The sequence below is a fragment of the Pterocles gutturalis genome, unplaced genomic scaffold, assembly GCF_000699245.1.
Source record: "Pterocles gutturalis isolate BGI_N339 unplaced genomic scaffold, ASM69924v1 scaffold15982, whole genome shotgun sequence".
Classification (NCBI taxonomy): domain Eukaryota; kingdom Metazoa; phylum Chordata; class Aves; order Pterocliformes; family Pteroclidae; genus Pterocles; species Pterocles gutturalis.
Genome location: NW_010113061.1, coordinates 7,269 through 29,909, shown reverse-complemented (window position 1 = coordinate 29,909; position 22,641 = coordinate 7,269). Strand labels below are relative to the sequence as shown.

Sequence of the window (22,641 nt, the reverse complement as noted above, 5' to 3'; positions counted from 1 at the left end):
AGCAAAAAAAGTACAAAAAAGCTAAAGCTTTACTTAGTTGCAAATAAACACATCTTAGTGACAACCAACTAATAATTTTCAAATTTTCTTTAGAGAAATAATCAAAAACTATAAACAAAAAAAAAAGGAACAGTTCATTTATATCAAAGTTCCTGTTTGCAGATTTCCACTGTGACTGAAACTGGCAATCTATATAACATTGGTGTTAACTGAAATACCTTGCCGTCACTGGGATATCATCTTTATATAGGACAGCTCTTTCCATACTGTTATGTACCTCATACCAATGACTGTCAGGCTCTTTCTGCACAGCAGCATCCTATCTGCTCAGATAGTTACAGCTCTCATCGAATCTTGACTGCCCCCTGAATATGTACATGCCTTTTTCTTGGCCTTGACCAGTGAACATTCACTGACTATTCTCCCTCAAAATCCTCTCTGCTGTGATGCCAAAGCTGACAATTTTTAGGCTGACAGCATTGTGCGTGTTAACCTGGTCTGGTCTCCTCTTGGTTTTCAATGCCTAACCACAGTGTCCTCTCTTTTACTGCAAGTCCATTGAAACTTTTTTGTGGTTTTCTGTATTTATGAAAGACACTACAATAAACTCCTGGTATAAGTACTGTAGTAATACAAATAACCAATAACGGCAACAGTGGCCTGATCTTGAACAGTGACAGGGATGGTCTGATGTCTTGTAAATGGCTCAAGATACAATTACGTTGTACTTTCCTAACGTGATTCTACTTGAATATGGACCCTTGGTCTTCACGCCTGCTCTTTCTTTTGCATCATTTGCCAAATCAAGGAGGTACCTGAATCAGTTCAGACTCATCTATTTGTTCAAGCCAATCCCCTAGGTACCTCAGTACCAGCTGCAATGTATTTTTATTGCTGTTGTTTTTCTTAATGCAGACATCTGTTCATCAGGAACTGACTTTTTAAAAAAAGATCTCCAAAAGACCATCAGACAGGAATATCTTCTATTCACTGCTGCCTTGATCAAGACATCTGCTGTAAAAGCAATCTGCCTATAAATTACTCTTTAAATGGAAAAGCAAAGAAAACGTTAATGTCTCATTAAGCATTTGGATCAATAATTTGTTTATGTTTAGGATAAATTTTCCAAAGGCCAGATTCTCAATAAAGCTCACTTTGAGACCAGATTTTCTTGTTCCCAGAAATTGTGATTGGGGCCAGACTCTAAGGAAAGCTGTGTTCTCATGTAAACACCTAAATGATGGCCAGGGTTACCAAGCACTCAGTATACAACAGCTCTTGTGGGCACTCATCAAGTCTCAAAGACTTTCAGAGAGATGCCAGTGTGCCACATGCACCTGAAAATCAGAAGACTTATTTTGGAACCTAAATGTGGGACCTTTTGCAAACTGTGGACCAAATGGACCGGTGAAAATCCTGGGCATAGTTTCAGAAGCCACACACGAACGGGCTGTATAATACAAGACTTTTTTCTTTATTTTTGTGAACCTCTAAGGAACTGAAGGCCAAAGCTTTTCTACCCCAGGATTTCATCATCCAGGACTGGTATTTTTGTTTCTACAGCTAGAGCAGTGACGTGAAGCTAGCTCAGGGAAAACAAGCAGTGCTGCTGCACAAGCATATAATCTACATCAACTCCAAAGCACCCTTCTCCTGGAAGACAAGCACAACTCAGTGGAATAACACTATGTAAAATGGTAGTTGGAAATAATGTATGATTTGTTGTCTTTTGCAAGATGACTCCCTGCAAAATGAACTCAATAAGAGTTTTGAGAATCATCACTTTCCTCTCCAGCCCATCCTGAGAGCTGTGTTTTGATTAATCAAAACCCAGGAAGCTGTCATTCAGAAACACGGGACACAGGGCAAGACAAGGTGTCTTTTGTCTTTTTGACTCATTGACTGTGCTGATGCAGGTGGTCAACTCATACAAATCCTTTCATAAACTTCATAAACTTTAACCAGTTCAATTTTTTGTTCCTGCTATTGCTACCAAAATTCCGTTCATGAAAAGACCCATTCTAATTGTTAGAAAGCTTCCTTTAATTTCCAGTCTAAATGTATTTCAAGCTACTGTTTATTCCTTTCTACTTGTGCCAGCATTGTCCTTTAGCCATGCTCCCTCCTGGCTATATACCAACTTGATACATTCATCAGAGGCACTCAGGCTCTCTCAGGCTCCTTTTTGCTAGGCTGAACAAGAACAGCTGTCTCACGATACTTTTCGCAACTCTCTCTGCAGTTTTGAACCCATCTTTCTTGAAAATGGATGAGCAGATCTGCACATCTGCAGACTTCCAGATCTTAATTACTCTATGATTTCAACAGCACCACGTGCAAGAGGTCTTGTAACACAGACAGTGCAGAAAACGAGACAGGAGAAAGGGATAGGTGTAACATCTGACTTAACGCAACCACGTTCAGATATTTTGTATTGGTTCCAAGATAAAAAAGAAAAAAAGCCCACTGACTGTCACATTACATTGCTAATTGTCCAACTTTTGTGTAAAAAGTAAGCTGTTAAATCACAAGAGAATACCTGAAACATCTTCACTGCCAGCTGCATACTTTTACCATTTCTTGGTCTATGGGACACTTAGAAAGTGAAAGGCACGTAGGCTTCTGCATTCCCTTATACTTTCTGTATACATATGCTCAAATAATTCAATGGTTAGTTCATTAACATAATGTCTAGAATCTTATTTCTGGAGCCACATTAGGATATCTTTCCTATAAAAGAAAAAAAAATAGCAGCTTTACAAATCAGGACCTTTCCTCTGCCACTCAACTTTTGTGGAGGAAAGCCTGCGCCTCTCATGCCAGCCTACTGGCACGAGCCAGCCTGGCTGACTTAGTGGACAGGCTCTGCCCAAATACAGCTCTATCTGGAGTAGCTTTCCTTTTAAGAAGATTTGGATTCAGCCTCATTTACATACTTCAGGTGATGAATCAAAGATATACTATTCTTAGAAGAACTGGTTTTAGCCAGCAAATAACTCAGCTGGAGTGAGAGATTCTTTGGAAGTCAGGCAAAAAAAACCCCCTTTTATGTACGGTGCTCATATTGATGATCTACAGAGCTCAGGAGTGTAGGAAGTCAGCTAGGCACAGAAGAGGGAAGAAAGTCTGCCTTGTCTCTCACAGGGAGTGGTGTGCAGGATTAGTCTTCCCAGAGAAAGCAGGCTCTTGTCAGAGATCCTGGAAGATGAGAGTTACTACCTCAAATTCAACAGATTTTGTTCCGTTTTGGGGAAATAAAGCAAAGACCTCTGAGAAAAGGAACCTAGAAAATTTGACTTTGAAGAACATTCCTTGGTAGACAAACTAAAGCATTGGTCAGCAACGATGCATGCTCATAAGACCAGTGCTTGTGCTTTTTTTTAGTTACCCATGAGAAAATAAAAGATTAAATTTAATGGCAGATTTAAGGGAGAGCAGACAAAGTATAGAGGAAAGAACCTCTGAACCCATCATAGTAAGGACCTGGAACATTTGCCAGCTCTCAGATGAGAGTTATCCTGAGATAACTGTAATGTGTTGGGGTTTTTTTAGAAAAAATATTATGCATGTGAATGTATCCTATGAATTCATTTGGAAATCAGAGCAGCATCTAACACACCTGACTGATGGTATGCAAAATGAAACTTCTTGTTACTTTTTTCTAGGCATTATCCTGCTAATGGCTACTGAGCCTCTTGCTTCGTTGAGCCCAACATAACAACGAAATGTGGAAATATCTACCAGAATCATGAAAAGATTTAGCGTGCTATGATAAAAATGAGTAAGCCCTAACTTTATAAACTGAACTCAGATACCAGCTCAGGGTTCTCTGGTACATCTGAGAGAAAAGCATGCCAGAGACATCCTGGGTGTGTGGAAAGGAGAAAAGCAGCTCTGATACAGCACCATGAAGTTTTATAATGGACAGCATGCATGCTGTGTCAGCATCCTATGTCCCTATATCTGGGGAGGCAAACAGCAATGATTTTTACACCTACTCTACTGATGTTGCTTTTCATCTTCTCCAACACTGCTTTAGGGGGCAGGAAGCAGAGGGACTCCTTGGATCCCCTTTGCAATGCTCATACTCGACCTGGACCCTGGAGCGCTGGGGCTGATGCAAACAAGCGCCCCGGGTCAGGAGTCCTGGCATGATGGTACAGTCTAGTCTGCTGCCAAGACAACCAGTGTGTACTTTGACATGCTGCCTGTCTACTTGCTGCTCTGTATCCCTTCCAGGGTGCTCACAAAGAATGGCTGCAGTTTAGTTCTTTATTTTCTGAAAAAGATGCTAGTGACTTTTCTTAGTCAAAACAGAACAAAGCAAAAGAATTCAGAAGTCAACCCAGTACAAACATAATGTGAAAAAATTATCTAGGAAAAACATTCCCCTGATTTCTCATCTGCAAAGCTTTATCCATCAATTACCTGTTTTAAGTAAAACTGTCACCAGCTTTTTATCCTGCCATCAAGGAGAAATTTCCTTTTAAAGACCCTGTTTGGATAAATGAAATCTCATCATTACTATAAACAGTAACAGTTACACTATTAAATTGACAAGGAATTTTTTTCATGAAATAGGAAAGGCACCTGTGAGCTGACAGGCAGCAGATGGGTACACAGTTTATGGAACTGCGTGGCAGCACAGCGAACAGCTTTCAGGGGTCGTCGTCTTCACTTGCTTCTGCTTAACTAATTTTACATTGCATGGCTGAGCCTATTGTTGGCCCTGCTGATACTGTACTTCAGTGGCTCACGCTGAAACAACTTTTTTCTTTAACTTCTTTTAATTGCTATCATATTCCACATTCTACCACGCATTGCTGCCATCTCTCACCATATTATCACAATGTGCCTGTACCACTTGTTCTTTTTAAGCTTCCAGCTCCAGCAGTCATCATCATCTTTACATGAGAAGGCCATTTCCAATACCCACTGGAACAAGAGAGCAAGACCATTTCATAAAAACATTTAAAAATAACATCATAACTTTCAGGGGCTGAGATGCATTTTTTGGAACATTTTGATTCAGTCAGAGTTGGAACTGCAGCACACCGTGCTACTAAACAGCTCTTATAAACATGGAGAGTGTATATTACTTCCTTTAAGATTTACGCATAACATGACTCTAAAAAGCCCAATATTAGTCTCACTAAAGATGAACTCCTTGCATCCATTACTCTCGATTGTTCAGCTACTATTCACTCCACCTACCTCAGCTGTCATGATGGAGGGTTGTGATCTGATACACCAGCATGTTTTATGGTCTAAGCAGAAGACAGTGAGCTAGGTATTCCTGCTTCAGCTCTGATTTTGATGCTCTGTGAGCATTAGCAAACCTCCACTCTGCAGTTGTTAATTCCTCACTCTGCCAGTGGGTGTAATGCACACCTGTTGCATCTGCCATAAAAAATCACTGAGGATTAATTTGTCAGGTGAGATGCATTGGTGAGATGCAGTGGGCCTTACTCTTCCATTGAGTTCAATGGACTGGCTCAACTTCTTGGTTAATATGCTATAAAGTAAAGAATAACTGAAGTGTATTCATAATGACTATCCAGTGAGTTGTACTGGATTTGTGTATTATTTGTGTAATACCATTGCTGGTGTGCGGAATTGATTCTTGACACCTTTTTTGGGAAGACTCTTCCTCTGCAATAAACCTATATTGTTCCTTTTCAGGGGACTCAAGATGTTTATGCATAGAAGAACTTCACGTTTAGATGTAAGAGAAAGGTATACTTTAAGTGTTTTGCATCTTCTATATGGTCATATTGACATTCTATACCAAGAATACTATATTGCTTACTATACCAAGTCTGCTCATTTTTGCTTTTCCTTCTCCCTCCTCCATATATACTTCATCTTGTGAGAAGGACCGGGTGATAGCTATATATTCTTCTGTACCGAGTCTACAGTACAGTACTGGAAGTTAGCAAATGTGACACCCATCTATAAGAAGGGCCGGAAGGAGGATCTGGGGAACTACAGCCCTGTCAGTCTGACCTCAGTGCTGGGGAAGGTTATGGAGCAGATCATCTTGAGTGCCATCACGTGGCACGTAGAGGACAACCAGGTGATCAGGCCCAGTAAGCATGGGTTTGTGGAAGGCAGATCTTGCTTGACTAACCTGATCCCCTTCTGTGACAAGGTGACCCGCTTAATGAATGAGCAAAAGGCTGTGGATGTTGTCTACCTAGACTTTAGTAAAGCCTTTGACACCATTTTCCACAGCATTCTCCTGGAGAAACTGCCTGCTCATGGCGTGGACAGGTATACTCTTTGCTGGGTGAAAAATTGGCTGGATGGCCAGGCCCAAATCCAGTTGGCAGCTGGTCACAAGTGGTGTTCCCCAGGGCTCTGTACAGGGGCCAGTTCTGTTTAACATCTTTATCAATGATCTGGACGAGGGGATCGAGTGCACCCTCACCAAGTTTGCAGGTGACACCCAGCTGGGTGGGAGTGCTGATCTGCTTGAGGGCAGGAAGGTTCTTTTCCAACCTAAACAATTCTATGATTCTATACTCCTGTACAGCAAACATTCTGAATTTCTCCCTCTCAAGTCAACACAATATATAGGGAGTGCAGAGTTTAATAATGTGCCTGAAATAGATATTTAACCTTTCCTGTTTCATTTGAGTTCTACATTCTGCAAAGTTAGCTAGAGGGGATTTCAACACAGTTAGAAATACGTATTTCTAAAAAAACCCCATATCTTAGGAAAAATTCCAAGACCTGACAGTTCCAAAAGGCTGTATTTAGGGATGCATAAAATAATACGTGGTCTGATCTAACCCCAAAGTTAACCTAAACCATTTTAAATGGGTTTTCCATGGCTTTTATAACTCTTTTCCCTTGACCCAATACACATCTGGTTCTAGTTGGCACCAAAAGATAGATGTATTTAAATGTCATGAAAAATGCTAATCTTGTAGTTCTGCCTGGTTGGGAGACAGGAAGTACCAGAAATCCCATAAGAAAGGCAGTTCTCCTTGGACATCCAGCCACTTTTCACACAGTCAAGTGATTTACGTAGCTCAGAGAAGAATTCAAATTTTTGTGTTAGCCGAACTAACCCTCTCAACCTCCAGAGGCTCATTCATCACTAGGTAGAAGTTACTAGAAGACATTGGAAAGGCTGCTCAGTCTAATAGCCAGCCATGAAGTTCTTGATCTTTCGTATCCTTGCTCTTTCCTCTAGGAAAATCCAATAAACGGAATAGCATTTAAGAACACTTTTTGACAGGGAAAAGAAGTGTTGCATTATTCAAGACACTAGAGAAAGAAAACAAAACTGGTCCAAATCCTGTGATTCTCCGTTAATCTTTAGTTTTTTCTTACTCAGCCAAACTCTTCTTACCAAGGTAGATCTGAGTAAAGGCAACAAAATTAATACGGATGTAGGGACTGCTAAATATTTAGCAGTGTTTACTGCAATTCATCTACAGAAAACCCTATAGTCATAAAGCACATTTTCATAAATGACTTAGGTTCAGTTTGCGGTAGTGATGTAGTCTCTTGAGTATTTCTGAAGATCTGAACTGCAAATGTTTAAGATTTAATGATAAACAATAGGAATGAGTTGCTGAAGTTACTTTAAAAATTATGGTTTTTAAGTGGCTTAAACACTTTCAAACTTTCAACCCATGAGCCACTTCCACAATGAAATTGCAAGGTGATGCCTATGCAATTAGTGTCTTCTTTCATAAAATGAAAGACTGAATCAAAAGCTTGCCCATGGCTACAAGGAAAGGCTTGCACTGAATTTAGAAAGTGAACATCCCTGCCCACATTTTCATGCTCAGACCATGCTTCTCTTTATGACCTTATTATATCCAAGGTAAAAGGCATGCCTACCAGTGACAAAATACTGATGTTTCACAAGTCTTACCTTCTCAGCAGGTTCTGTTGGCATCCTTGCCGCAGAACAGAACTCACAGTATGTATTGGTGCTAATGGAAGAACATGTTAATATTTTAAGTAGGCAAAAAAAATCTGTGAAAAATATGTTAATTTACCTTTTTGATCTTCTTTTTTTCCTTCTGATGCTGATGCTTTCTCTGATAAAGTACCATTATCTCCACTGGCTTTTACCACATTTTCTTCCTGTATGGTTTCTTCACCAATGGCTATGGTGTGTCCATTTGAAGTTTCAAAATTTACTGTTACATCACCATCTGAAATGAAAATTAAAAAGCCATTGTCTAGTTTAACTGCTTCTTTAGCACCTATTGACAACACACAGCATCCCTCTGCTTTCAAGTTTCCATGGAAGCAAAGCAGAAAGACTTACTGAAGTGTGAACCATCAGGCTGCAGATCTGCTCTGCAAAGTTAACACTGTAAAGGAACTCCATAGGCTTCCACGTTCTTTGGATGGACGCCTCTGCCGTAGCGGGCCTGGAAGTGCACATGGGTTTTCAGATTCAGCTTCATGTCTGTACACACTAGCATCCTGTTCTGTTCCTCCATGCATCTTGATTTACACAGCAAAGAAATGTGTGCACAGACCGCAACGGAGCTGCAACATGTTCCAACAGGCCCCAGATCTGGACAATCAGGGGGCAGAGTTGCAGGACTACTGTGGTGCATCCCGGTAGGTAAATTAGCCAGGAATTCAGACAGCAGTTCTCTGAATATGTGTGCCCAGTTAATGAATAAAGTAAGTCACAACATCATTATCCAGTCACAAGAACCAAGGTGAGGTCTTCCTGTATCACGTATCATACCATTACTAAATTCTGCAAGTCAAATTCTTTCCCAGTTCTGATGATATTTTACTCACTTACCCAGACTACCACAGCTGTGAGGGTTTTTTTTAATCCTGAAAAAAACTTTTTTTCCCTATTTGTCTCTATATTCCTGAAAATACTACATCCTCTTGCTGGCTCATGGCTTTCTTTCCTCCCTCACCAATTTCTTTCCTCTGTTCCATGCACTTCAAAATTGCTGCTGATTTTCTTCTCTGGTCATGTCTAAGGCTTGTTGTCCTGATGTTGCTCACACCCCACCTGCAGTTCACGTAGACGATTGCTTTCCTTCTGCAGGATTCTCTTGCTGTCCATACAAAAACTATGCAATCTACCTGGCATCTCTTCCAGTTCCTCCCACTGTTTCTTCATTGTGACAATTTCTGACATTTGCATAGGGCTTCCTTCTTACCTTACTGCAACGTTCAGTTTCTTCAGTTCCTTCCTTCCAGATGTTCATAAATCAACTCTTTCCTGTCTGTCTCCACATGTGGCATTCCCACCTTTTATCCACATCATGGTTGTGCAAACAGCTCCTGACTCTAAGTGGCACTTGCCATTTTCCACTTCTTTCTTCTTCATCCCATGTGAAACAGTCACTTCTTCACATTTCTTACCTCTCATATTTCAAGACTGTGTAATTTCACCATCTATCTTTGATCTCCATAGCCATTCCTTCTAATTACCTTCACAGTGCTCAACCACCGTCTTTTCTTTTCTGTATCTCTTTTTTAGCACCTTCAAAACAATCCTGTATCCTTTCAAACTGGTCCTTAAAAACTGTAATTTTCATCAGACAGAAAGCACAATGTGATGAAGGCGACATGGACTGGATTGATGGCCTTCTTGAGATGGGAGGAAGGGGAGAAAACTGTTCATCTTTACATCATAGTCTCACTTTGCTCAATGTCTGTAAGAGATTCAAAGTCCCATCCCCTTTTAGAAGTGGAAGAGAGAGTCAAGGACACTGATGGCCAGGCCAAAGCATGCACACTTTTAGCACAAATGATAGCATTTACATTCAGACTGTTTGTAACCAACCTGAAATGTTAACACATTTCATTAACTGTCCCAGGAGTCTAAATGCAACTTACAACCATCAATGGACAAAGTCATGCACATCCCCAGTAAAGCATGTAGCAAGAAAATGTGCAAGTTCACAGAGGGACAAATTGAGGTATGGAGAGTTTGCATTTCTTGTACAAGTCAAAGACAATGGCAGAGACAGGTTCAGAAGCCAGCTATGCCAAATGCCATAGCCTGGTATTAGCCAAACACTGTAAAGACAAGTCATGTCACATGTTGACAAACAAGCCCTTTACTTCTAAAATATCAATGTGTATGACACTAACCATACACACTGATACTTTCCTGATTCTTCAGCTCAGGCAGAGTAACACAATTTCTATGTGAAAAATATATTTTTAAATCATGGAGTTCTTAAGACTCCTTGATAAAATGACAAATGGTTTGATTTTAAGCTGCAGAGGATTATTTTACTCACTTGACTTGTGTTTGATCTAGATTTATAGAAGATCAAGAATATTGGAAAGAATACCACTAGGAACATAATCAGATGTAGCACAGAGGTATTAACCATGGTTTACTCATGTTTTTCGAAACACAAGTTCTGGTTAATACCAGTTACTATACCTTACAGTGTTTTGAAACAAGTGGTGTCTTCCCTGTAGTTTTATGTTTGTGCCATTTGTGAAGGCAGTCTGTGTGATAGTGGTGGGATCTGTACGATCCCAGCACTGGTACTTTTTGACACCTGAAGTGGATTTGCTATTGATTTGCTTTAGGGTCCCAAAGTCTCTAATTTTTCAGCCAAAATTTCTCATATTATACTCCAGTTGCTTTAGACAGCAGACCTTGACTCAAAAACAGGTTAACCGCTAACAAAAAAATTCTGGCAAACAATAACTAGGAACCACAGGAGTCACATTATTTACAGGGAACATCAAAATACTTAAGGATATGACCAGAAGTCAGATGGTGTACCTATGGCAGGAGCAGTTACAGAACACAAATCTCACAACTCCAACTTCAGGTTTTTGTCAACTGTCCCTAATTACCTCTCACACTCCTCAGCTTTTTCTCCTCATACCTATTTATACTGCATGGAAACAATGCAATAGTGGCTTTATCATCCATGTTTAACACTTAGGAGCTAAATTCTAGGTAACGTGTTATCACCTTGCTCAGGCATTTCCTTCAGCACTCCCCTTCTTATCAGCTCCTCTCTGCTTTGTCTTGTCGAAATCTTCCTTTCCAACACTAAAGAAAAAGCACAGTTAAGAATAGGTTTATTCTCATACTGCTGATGCTGGCAAAAAAAAAAATAGAAAAATATTTTTAAGAAACCTTGAGAAAACTTGTTTCCTTGGATTCTGCAGGAGAAGTGGTCTGGGTTTTCATGGACGCTGTCTGAAAATATTTTCCCACAATTTCAGGCACGGAAGTGGGGGATTCATCTGATCCCATGCCTTTAGCTGAGCAAGGCTCCTTGAGGCTTCCTTTACATTAAAGGGAAAAAGGTACTTCCACAGTGAAACTGAAGTCGTCCTAGCACACGCATTTAATATGTAAAAGCACCTCGTTACCATTGACTGGAGTGACTAGCTCAGCTGTAGATACACTTGTCTGCTTTGTAGATGTTTTGAGTTGGGAGAGACAAATCCTCCTCAGAGCAAGCAACTCACAGGGTAGCCTTTATGACACACAAACCATTTTAAAGGAAAATAATAACCTTAAACAGAAGATAGAAAGTTCTATTCTAAAAGGGAATAACATCTTCATCCAGGCTGGTTGGCGTTCATGGAAAAAAATGCAGCATCCTGTTTTCTAGGTTAAAAAAAAGATATATACAACACACAAAAAAAAGACTGTGACATGAAGCATTTTACTTCTTATGTTTATTCCCCATGGGAAAAATAGTAAATAGTTTTATAGGGAAAAGCATTTACAGATGGCAAAATAAAATAACTCTCCACTGCATCTCACCACCAAACCAACACAGTTTTGGTCAGTGATTTGGGAGGCCACTGTAACAACCCATGGAACCATGGTGCACGGTCCATAAAATGAGAGCATCGCTTGTAAAATCCTGTCTTCGCTGTTAGGAAAAGTTAATCTCCTGTCCTGATTCTGTTTACATATGGACATCAAAACCCAATTATTGTCTGGAGCTCAAGCTGAGGGCATGTGGCAAAGCTTCAGCCGTGCTGGACTTCATCCTATTAATGCCATAGGATAGGGTTATTTGTCTCATCAACTAATTAAAAGACTTTGGTAATCCAATTACTCTCTAGGGCCAGTCTAATTGCTGTATGCAGACTAAATACTGCAAGAAGTATTGTCAATCTCACTTGCCAGTTGTCACTCCACTTGCCCAGTTGGAGTGAACAGCCCATACGGTGAAGTGACAGCTCCTGTGAAGGCACGGAGAGAGGCAGTTTGGTGCTTCTGAGAAATCTACCCTCTACACATAGCAGCTGATAAAAGTCTCTCCCCACAGCAAGTAACCCTGGCTGTTGACTCGCAAACCAGGCTGTCTGAACTCTGCTGCCTGAAGGCATCACTGCTCACAGCTTCCCATCCCTTCTCTGCCAGGGATGGGGATGGTTGAACAGAAGATGAAGCAGATTCTGTGCTTCTCAAATTTACAGCACCAGGTTTATTTCTTACACAGCAAAGTGCAGGGATTCAGCAAATACTCCACATGGGATGCATTTCCCTGCCAAAAAAGCACTGACTCCCAGCAGAAGAACTGGGGGCAGTAACTATTTTGGCCAGCCCAGTTCAAGCTACCCACACCTCTGAGATCAACAGCTGGTGAATGCAGACAGTACTGGCACAAGAACATGTAAGTTGGCATTAGGTCTGTGTCTACGTACTCAGGTACTTTACGGGATCTGTCCATTAAAGGTCAAACCTTCACAGCATTCAAATCATATTTGACAATATAAAGGAGCCCATGAGTGTGGCGTTAGACTCTGAATGTAAGCCAGCCGCCCTGGGAAGAGTGTGGTAGCCTGAACACAGATCAGGTTAGACTGCCTTGGGTCCTGATCCTAAGTGATGCAGGAGCTCTTCCAATCTTCCCTCATTACTTTTTAAGGTCTATGCCTTGCAACTGTGTGTCACACACACTATCAGTATGGCAAACAAAGCACAGGAGTGTGCAAAAGAGTTTTTCATGTAGGTGAACATATGTATTCTCTTATTATTTCAGCTTCACAAGCATAATTTACTTCCTACTGTTTTTCCTCTCTGCTTCCTTTTTACACCTGTTTTCTTCGGGATAGTGAGATTAGATGATCTTTCATATATTTATTTGTGGGACTTAACCCGACACCACTTGAAAACAATGATGCTCCTTCCGTCAACTTCCAGAACACTGAATCAGACCCCCCATCAATGTCTCTCTCTAGTTTTCAGGATGATATATTTTTTCAGTTCTACAATATTGAATTAGCAACCGTATCAAATTAATTATCACGGAAAATGTCATTGGCATTAAAAGACATTAACTCCTTACACTTTCACTGGAAGACCTCAAAGCGTTTTATTAACACTACATAGGTTTCGTAACATCCCTTAGACATAACTATCTCCACTTCACAGATTAGAAAATTTATGAACAGATAAGAAGCTTAAGCCTCTAAAATGCTAGCCATGAGTAGTGTTTTAATTTAAACTGATTAAGCTCAGTTAATTCAGCTTGAAAAGATAATTTATTTAAAATATTATTTGGCCCATGGAAAGAACATTAGAAATCATGCTAGTGTTCACTATGAGTATCACAATTTTAATTCATACAAAGAAAAAGGCTGAATTTTAATTTAAATCAAAGTGACCAAAAATACGTCCCCTTGGATAAGAGAAATGAGTAGCCTGTCTACTTATGATCATATACAGGGTGCTATTTAGCCAGGGTGGACTCACAGTTATTATTTATTGCTTATTACAGACTTTGGACTATACAACACATTTCACATTTACACAGTCAAGTATTTTGGTCATCACAGCCCAATTGCACTGAGCTTTACGGGTCTCAAACTACTCAGTTGAGTTAATCGCATTTGACTACTGTTATGTTTCAGTAAACTCTCTTAAAATAAGAGTTACAAAGTCAAGCATTCAGAAGTCAGGAAACAATTTAATTAAGGTTGATGAGCGTGCAGACGGTACAGCTTTGATATGTTCGTTATATATTTTACCTTTGCCATCCTTGCCTTGTTTAGGATACAGACTGCACTGTGTTGAATGAACGGTTTCTTTGCTTAAATTTTTAACCTTATCTTCCAACGTGGGGCCCAGACCTCATCTGAAGAACAACCTAAACCTAAACCTTCATTTGAACAGAAAACTCTTAGTTTTCCCAAACATCAGCCCGGCAACCAAATGAACCAAGGACACGTTTTTTTCCTTGACGCCCATGTGCGATATGCAAAGATGTTATTGTGACTGTATAGATAGGCAAATTATGGCATAGAAAGATTAAGTCATTCTAACAAACATGCTGACATTTGTGAAGTATTTAATTTGAGGTACCTTTATAGGTGTAATTTCCCACATTAAAACTGTGATAAATAAATGAAACAAACAAACAGAACACCCCAAAGCATAGGGATTCTAGTTGAATTGCCTACTTACGATTCAAAATATCTAACCAACAGAAGTGAAGCTATGAGCAGTGGTTACCTGCTGCTGAGCTAATGGCACAGACAACTGTAGAAACAGTTATCATCTACCTGAACCACCTGGGACAGGCATCGCTATTTGTCACCTTAGAAATAGTTCAGTCTCCTGAGTTCAATACAGGGAAAGGACTGTAGTTTGGTGCGTCCGCCACTGTCCCACTTGGCATGCTCCCTCCTCTCACCACCTCCGTCATGACTTCATAGATGTGTCTTTCTCCCTCACTTGAAGAAGTTTAAACTTCTTATCTTTGGTTTCCAGACCTACCTCTCTTCTCTTCCTTCTTCTTATAGGAGAACTTGCCACAATACACTACCCATTTGCTTCTCCCATAAACACACCCTTGTCTCTCTGTTCCTGATGATCATTGTTTTTGCAGTCTCTGATCTTACAAGTTATTACCTATTCCTTGCTCAGGAGTAGATGACTAGTACTATCCTGGAACAAATATATGACAAATACTGTTAGCTGTACTACCATCATGTGGATATCCTTAAGCTGAGTGACCAGCTGATCTTATTACTACAAATCTTCTCTGTCATATGTGTATATAATAATGTGTGTGTATATATAGATCTGTGAATATATATATATCTTAACATATGTTGTGATATATATGACATATATACACATGTATATACAAAAGTGAGAATATATATAGCATTTCAACACTAACATCAAAATATTGTTTATAACATTAATCAATAATAAAATGGAAATAACGATTTCACCTTCTGTATACACGTATGTGTTGAGACCGATTACGCAAACAAGCCAGTCCTGACTGTAACTGGTTATCAGCCCTTGTCCACTGAGGAGGGCTGAGGTGAGGTGGGCTCCAATCTCAGACATCGTGCTCCAGCAGAATCAAAAAATCCCATGTCAAAATCCTCCCCCCACTGCAGTCAAAAGCAAAGTTTGCCCTGACTTCAGGTATAACTGTCAGTAAGCGTGTGAATTTATCACGCTGTATGCAGCCCTCATTTACTTGAGTAAATCTTACCTGTCCACAGGATCCCGTAAACATTTGTATTTTTAGCCCAGTATAAATAATAGTAACACTAATCATAATAACAGTTAAACAGCTCGAAAAGCAGTTTACATCCCTCCTTCCCTACGCTCTCAAAAGAGACTGCTTAGTGACATTCAGCAGCTACAAACCTCAGGCAGTCTTAAAACTCATTACTCTGACTCAAAGAGTGCTGTGAGATTCCGGATATTCTCCAGTCTTTAGTTTTGCTCTTCCAAGAGAAGCTTGAGAGAATTCTGATTTTTAATTTTTCTCTGACCTAGTAAGAGCTAAAATTGCCTTCTGCTCCCTGTCTACCGTACTGTCTTGCAGTGGAGCTTTGAAGCAGCATCTACTTCGTGCCAAAGCATGAACTGATGCCTTCTTTTCCTTCACAGCAAAACATTGCCGAGGGGAGAAACCCTTGAGAAGATGCCATTTTCGGTTTGATTTTACTTAATTTTTAAAACCTTCTAGGCCGAAAGTATACAACCAGTGCCCAGAGAACAGATTTGCTGAGATACAGCATGGAAAATATGTTGCTAAAGGAAAAAATTCCAAACATCATTCCCACACTGGCACAAACACTTACACATCTAGTCCTCCATCTTTTTTTGATGTTTGTGGTATTTGCTGTTTATGAACATCCTTCAGTTGCTAGCGTAAGACTCGCGAGAGATTTTGTCAAAGCCCTGCATGGTTCATGCCCTGGCAAGGCTGTAGCAAGAACCTATTTCAAAAAGCCTATTGAAAACCCAGGGAAAGCAACAAAAGCCCTTTCCAATAGCCCACATTCTGTCTTAGAAGAAACTCTTTCTTCAGCTGCATAGACATTTATCAAGTTGTAGCAGCCCTGTTAAGTGAATAGGCAATAAGTGTGATGATCATCGTACTGTCCCATGGTCTCAGGCGAGGAAAGGGGCTTCCTGCACATGAGATGCACATACATACACACACCCTGTTCTGTAACACAAATACACCTCTGATCGAGCAGTCTGAGGCAGGATGAATGCAATCCAGACTAGTTTTCATTTCAAATTCCATCCTCACAGGAGGCACATACACAAACGTAAGTGATTCAACACCTTTTATACAGAGAGTTTAAAAGCAAATTAATATCTCCCTATAGCTCTGGGGCTTCCTGACAGCAAAATAGTCCTCAAACACGTAAAGATATGCTTCCACTGCAAGCTAACCTGATTTGCACTGAAAAGCCAAAGCTTATTCATGATGCAGCTGGGGCCAGCACCCTATCTGTTTCTGGGATTTCTGGGGACACAACCCCTTATAGTTAGTGCTGCAGAACAGTACCATTTATCCCTATAATTCTCCATATGGAAATATGTGGGGAGGTCACCTGCATTTCTGGCCAAGACAGAGAAGGAACTGCAGGAGGACACTGGACTTATTCTGGTCCACTCCTTTGAGCACTACCAGTACTACTATTGGGCAACCAGCATGAATGAAAGATCTACCCAGCCCACAGCCAGCTGCTGGCATAGGACAGAAAGTATAGCCAGACTTGTGAGAAAAAGTTTTGCATGTAGATAGGAGAGTTCACCACTACTTGGATACATTCTTCTTCCTCAACATAAAAGCTCCAGGAACTGTTCTCGCACCACTGTCGTATAGCCAAATATCTGAATTTGCAGGTTACATCTCAGGGAGTCACAAGGGGTAAAACTCTCATATGAAATTCAGGGGTAAAATAATGTGCGGACCTTTTACTTATTTTTAGAACTCTTATAATTCATATCATCTGGGTTTACTTTCTTTCCTTTCCCTAGCTTAGTGAGCCAGTCTTCCTGGCTGTGAGGTGAAAGGTCAAGATTTTCAGATATTACAGAACTCCCAGAGTTTTATCTTAAGGAAAAAAAAGCACTAAATGTTGTGATGGTTGGTAAAACGCATGTAAACTGGGACGTATAAATACAAGCTGAATGTACAAAATATTTCAAAAGTTTTGAAAACCTGAAATTAACTCCTTATGCCACTATATTTGTATAATTCTGCCCAAATCCATCAAATTTTACAGTGTAGCAGGATGGATAAGCAGACCTTTATTAAAAACAGAGCATATGAACTCCTTAGAGAAAAAAAAAAAGTCAATCTACTGAATAATGAAAAAATTCCCAAACCTCCTGTAAAACATCTTAAGTTCTGTTCACCAATACATGCATTGAATTGTGCATATTTACTCTTCACAAACTATGTAGGCAGTGAAATACTGTAGTTTATATAACTCTGAGCATTAGACTGGTTTTGTGTTTTATTAGCTGTTTTATGTTAGTAAATATAATAGCAGTTTTTACTGTGGAAGAGCTTGGGGATGTACTACATCGTTATCTAGCAGGATGCTAGCTAAAAAAATTGAGTAAAAAAATCAAGTTTTTTCAGGATAATTTTAAAGTCTATATAGAAGATGATACTTCTAGATACACAAGATACATTAAGCGCCTAGTGAATCAATTGCGTTAGCTGCTTTTCTGCCACAAAGGACTATTAAGTATAAAGTCTTGTGACTGGACTTAAGAGCAGGGACTTCAGTTAGTCAGCTAAGTGTTACCTCCTCCTTGCTGAACTTTTCCCATCCGCTACACCATTTACAGAGCTATTTCATTGTGCAGATAATTAACTTCCTCTTTTCAATACATAATTACATATAATCATGTATTCAGTTGACCAAAAGAGCTCCCACTTATGTGATCTATGGACAATACTCATCTTTCATCACCAACTCTGTTCTTCTACCAATTTGTAGTGCAAATTCTCCTAACTTTTATGGATTTCTGTTTGCACACTGGTGCTCTCCATTTTCAAGAAAAGATGGATCACAAAATAAAGCTTTAACTTCGAAAAAAAGACAAGGAGGTCTATATAACTCCTTCAGTTTCCAGACTTGAAAGGTAGTGCTGCAAAACCACAGGTGAAACGAAAACAATCAGGTTGTCTAAATTTTAAGAAGTAATCCAAAAGAGTGGCTCTGTTTTTCCTCTCTGCTTCAGCACACTTTATTGATAGCAATCACAATGCTAGGATACAAATTCAAGTGGTAGCCTCCGCAGAAGAGTAAAATCTACTTCTTGTTATGTTTTGCTGGATTTGGTTTTAGCTGGATCAGGTTTACGATCGGCTCATCGCAAAACTGGTGTCAGTACACAGGAGGCAGTGAAAGTAAACAGACACAGCTGAGAGAACTGGGAAGACAACTTATCACTTGAAAACTAGTTTTGAGGTAGTTAAGACGTACACTGCTTCCCAATAATTACCTCTTTCTTACAAGTAATACATGCAGCTATGCATTGAGAGTACACCATTGCAAAACCAGAGACTCAGAATGTAAAAGATTACCAGATTCTGCTGTAATGTTCTTAGTATCTTAGCTTTGATGATCTAGGTATATGAATGCAGCAAGGTTCAAGGAGAGAGATAACAACCCTTTCACAAACTACTGTAGCCGTATGGCACCTAAAAAAGATATTTTATGGCTCAAAGTTTGCCTATGTGTCTCTATAGCATAATTCTAAAGCTTGTTTTTTATTTCACTTCTGAAATTACTTAATGTTTTCTGTCCATTACACCCACTGTTAGGCATCTCAGTTTTTCAGGAGCTCACTCTGAGATAAACTGTCCTTAATAACGCCATCTGAAGTCAGTGCCAACGGGAACTGTGGGTTCTCCACACCCTCAGAGGACCTGAGGGAGCACACCATCATAAACAAGACAGGCAAATTAAGTACAAGCAAGTAACTAAGGAGGCACTTTGGGAAATGCTGACCTTAATTCCTTTGTGCCAAATTTCTTCCATTTGTAAAAGAAACAAACACATGCTTTGCCTTGGTATTACAAGAATTGATGTGTCATGCTTTTAAGACTGGATTGAGGCTCTCTAAAGAAAAACAGTACAACATTAAAAATGCTGTATTTAACATGAATTTACCAGATATTGATTTGTAAAAAAGAACTGCAAAATGACACATGTATTATTATTTAATGGCATAATCATTTAACACTTGCTAATATGTTGTGACAACTTGAGGAATCTCTGTATACACAGTTTATGAATGGTGATTAATCTGGAGAATTCACTGCATATAAAATCACATACCTGTCCAACAGTAGCTGCAGAACATTCAGGAGTCATTAACTAGAAATACACTCTAGCAATATGATAAAGGTACTGGGGAAGCTGAGGGAAACTGAAAGCATCAAAGGAGACAGCAAACTGAGGGTATTTTTTTTATTGCAGTAGCAGAAGAAATTGTGGGAGTTTCATTGCAGGGTACCCAGGAAAGTTAAAAAAAAAAAAATGAAGAGAGAGAAGGCTTTGGGGAAGTCGGAAAGATTGTCCAAAACTTTAGTTGGTATCTGGAGTGATGATGGCACCAGAGAAGATGGCTTCTTTTTGCCTTTTGTTTCTAGAAGTTACACTGTAAAACCACAGAGTTCTTTGCTTTAATTGTCAGGGGTTGCTATGGGTTTAAAACGTCAAGCAGTGTACTCCTAAGAGTTCAGGAGAGCCTACTGAGGACACTTCAGGAGATCAGCATTGGTTTTACTGTCAAGAGCCACCACGGAAGACAGTGTACAGAGGGCTTGCACGGTGGTAATGAATCTGAAGAGCTCATAGATGCTCTCCAAACTCTGATTAGGCTCAGGTTTAGAAAAGCAGAGCATCAAATGTCTGTATCCCAAAACAGAAGTTTGGGATTTTTATGGAGAGAGCTTGTCCAGATCTGTGACACAAAGAGACACACACATATATACAGAGTGGCATTCAGTTTCCTAAACATGGGTGTCTACAGCCACTTGAGATGCCCCAGGGTTTTGGAGATGTCTGCACAGGGATGGGAAATACAATGCAGAACCTTCTGGGAGAGCAGCCAGGACATCCCAGAGCATCTCAGGTGGCACCAAGCAACCATGTTTAGCTAACTGAATCCCAGCCCTCAATCTTCCTCTTTTTCAGAACGAACATAACTGAATCACAGCATTTAATTTCAGACCATTCTTCCAGCCTTGCCAATTGGGAGTGAAGAGGCAGAGCAGCCTGTATGAAGACACTAGTCGCAAAGCTGATCCTCATTCTGCTGGGCACGGCCATGCCTGCTTCTCCCCTCTGAACAGACCAAACTTCTGCCCCCCTGAAGGCAAGGTTTGTTTCATAATCCAAGCCACTGACTATGAGTAGGACACTGAGACATTTACAACATATTTGAAGATACGTAATACAGAGCTTAGTGTTTCTTAGTTAAAAAAAAAAAGAGTACTGTCAACATCAAAAGAATATACAGCGTATAGTAAACAAATAAAATGCATATTTTTGGTGATAGGTTCAGGACAGAAGCTGAACAAGTTTAGGTTTTTCCTTGCCAAGGATCCAACTGCCTTTCTGTATGTCAAATACTGTGCCTAAATAACCCCTGGCATCTAACAAGCTCCAAGAGCTTTTCAAATATTACTCTGCAAAGCCATCACAGTGTTTTCTACTATGTGCCACCAAAAGGCCACACACATACCTGCTGACGTTTCTCTGAATTTGTCACTAGTCTTCTTCTTCCGCCATTTCCAAGGTTTAAAGATTTTGCCAATGCTGGAGAGCTTGCCCTTCCTCTTGAAGGGGGGAGTCTGAGATCCTGGGGCTGGTCCATCCGAGTTAGCGATTGAAGCCTTATCCAAACCATCAACTGTATAAACAAGAAAAGTAAAGGTAACTGAAGGATGAAAAACAAAATGGTACCCAACAGCTAAACTCCTCCACCATCCGACTGTAACCGGCTGCGTGTGGGTCCATGTGTTTTCTATTCCAGAAAGCAGCCAAGGGGCATCTGAATGCAGCCCTGGCCACAAGCCAGGCCCCACCTCAGCTAGCCCTGGGCTTCACCAGTGCTCAGCCCCTCAGCTGCAGCAGGTCAGAACTGGTTTCTCACCACACACATCTGGCACATCTGCATGGTTCTGCAGGTTCTCATCACTACTGGAGAATTTATTTTTAGGTCACTTTTTCCCTATCTTTGGTAAAGCTGAATAACTAGCTGTCATTATACAGAAAACAAAAACTCTACACTGTAAAAACCTAAACTATTTATTTTGAGTAAAATGAATCCTTTCTTAAATGAGCTCTAAAGATAATTGTTCTGGCAGTGGAATAGAAATAGGTCCATTTGATAACCCTGGTAGTCAGTCATCCACAGCACAGCCTGCCATGAGTCAGGCTTCTTATTAACAAAACATATTTAACAATAAGCTTTTGGGCTGTAGCCAAAATTTAATGAAGGATTACTTGTCTACAAAAACACAGAGTGATATGAAAGCCAATATTTATCATTGATGGCTATACCATCCAGTTTTTTGAACCAAATAAAGACTCATTCTACAACATGCCGTAGCATACAGTTAAAATAAATTTCCTGGAAATTTCCCTGAGAAGTCTACTATTACCTATTTCTATTTAAGAACTGAGGTTTCTTAGAGCCTTCCATTTGTGGTCCTGCAAACACTTCAAATGTTCTTAATTTTATTCACGTGAGCGGCTTCACTGAAGTAACTGTGATTACTTACGTACATAAAATTAATCACAGGCTTAAATGTTTGTAGCGTAAGGGCTCTGTAATTGCTTTCATTCATCTAAACATTCTAATTATAACCAATTCAGAACAGAGTTGATGCCACTGTCAACAGCAATAATGATAATCATAGATCATTAAATGAGGAAATGCTTTTCAAAAAGGAAATATCACTGTCCCCATTTTACAGATGGAAAATATGAAGCACAGAATTGTTAAGTGCTTAATTTTATGTTTGACAAATGGCTTCCTGAATCCTGGTCCTGTGTCCTTGCTGCTAAAAAGATACATATTCAGACACATAACATCATGGTGCAATCTTATTATTCTGTTTCTCAGAAAAATGGCATTTAATGAGACCTATATTTGTCCTAGACTTTAGATCGATCCAGCATGCTAAAAAAAAAAATAAAAAAATTCTGTGAGAAAGCTGATGTAATGCAGTCCGTGTCCAAGAAACTTTATTGCCAATGTTCTGAAATAAAGTACTGGGGAAAAAAAGATCCATTGTATAACTTCATTAAGTCCATGAAGTTAAAACCAGAGATAAATATGTTTGAAAATTATAGCATTTAAATGAGTAAATCTGAGTGAGTTCTGACACAAAATGT

At 39.8% G+C, this 22,641-nt stretch overlaps 1 protein-coding gene across 1 annotated transcript in view; it reads right to left on the bottom strand.

Moving 5' to 3' along the window:
- The window catches only part of PHACTR2 (phosphatase and actin regulator 2), a gene marked incomplete at its 5' end in the record, with an annotated part of 45,643 nt that extends 24,492 nt beyond the window's left edge, over nucleotides 1-21,151 (bottom strand). The window contains 3 exons of the mRNA XM_010074310.1: nucleotides 8,019-8,177; nucleotides 10,949-11,029; nucleotides 20,984-21,151. Coding sequence (XP_010072612.1) covers nucleotides 8,019-8,177; nucleotides 10,949-11,029; nucleotides 20,984-21,151 — 408 coding nt within the window. The remainder of the gene's footprint in view (nucleotides 1-8,018; nucleotides 8,178-10,948; nucleotides 11,030-20,983) is intronic.
- Nucleotides 21,152-22,641: the final 1,490 nt, after the last annotated feature.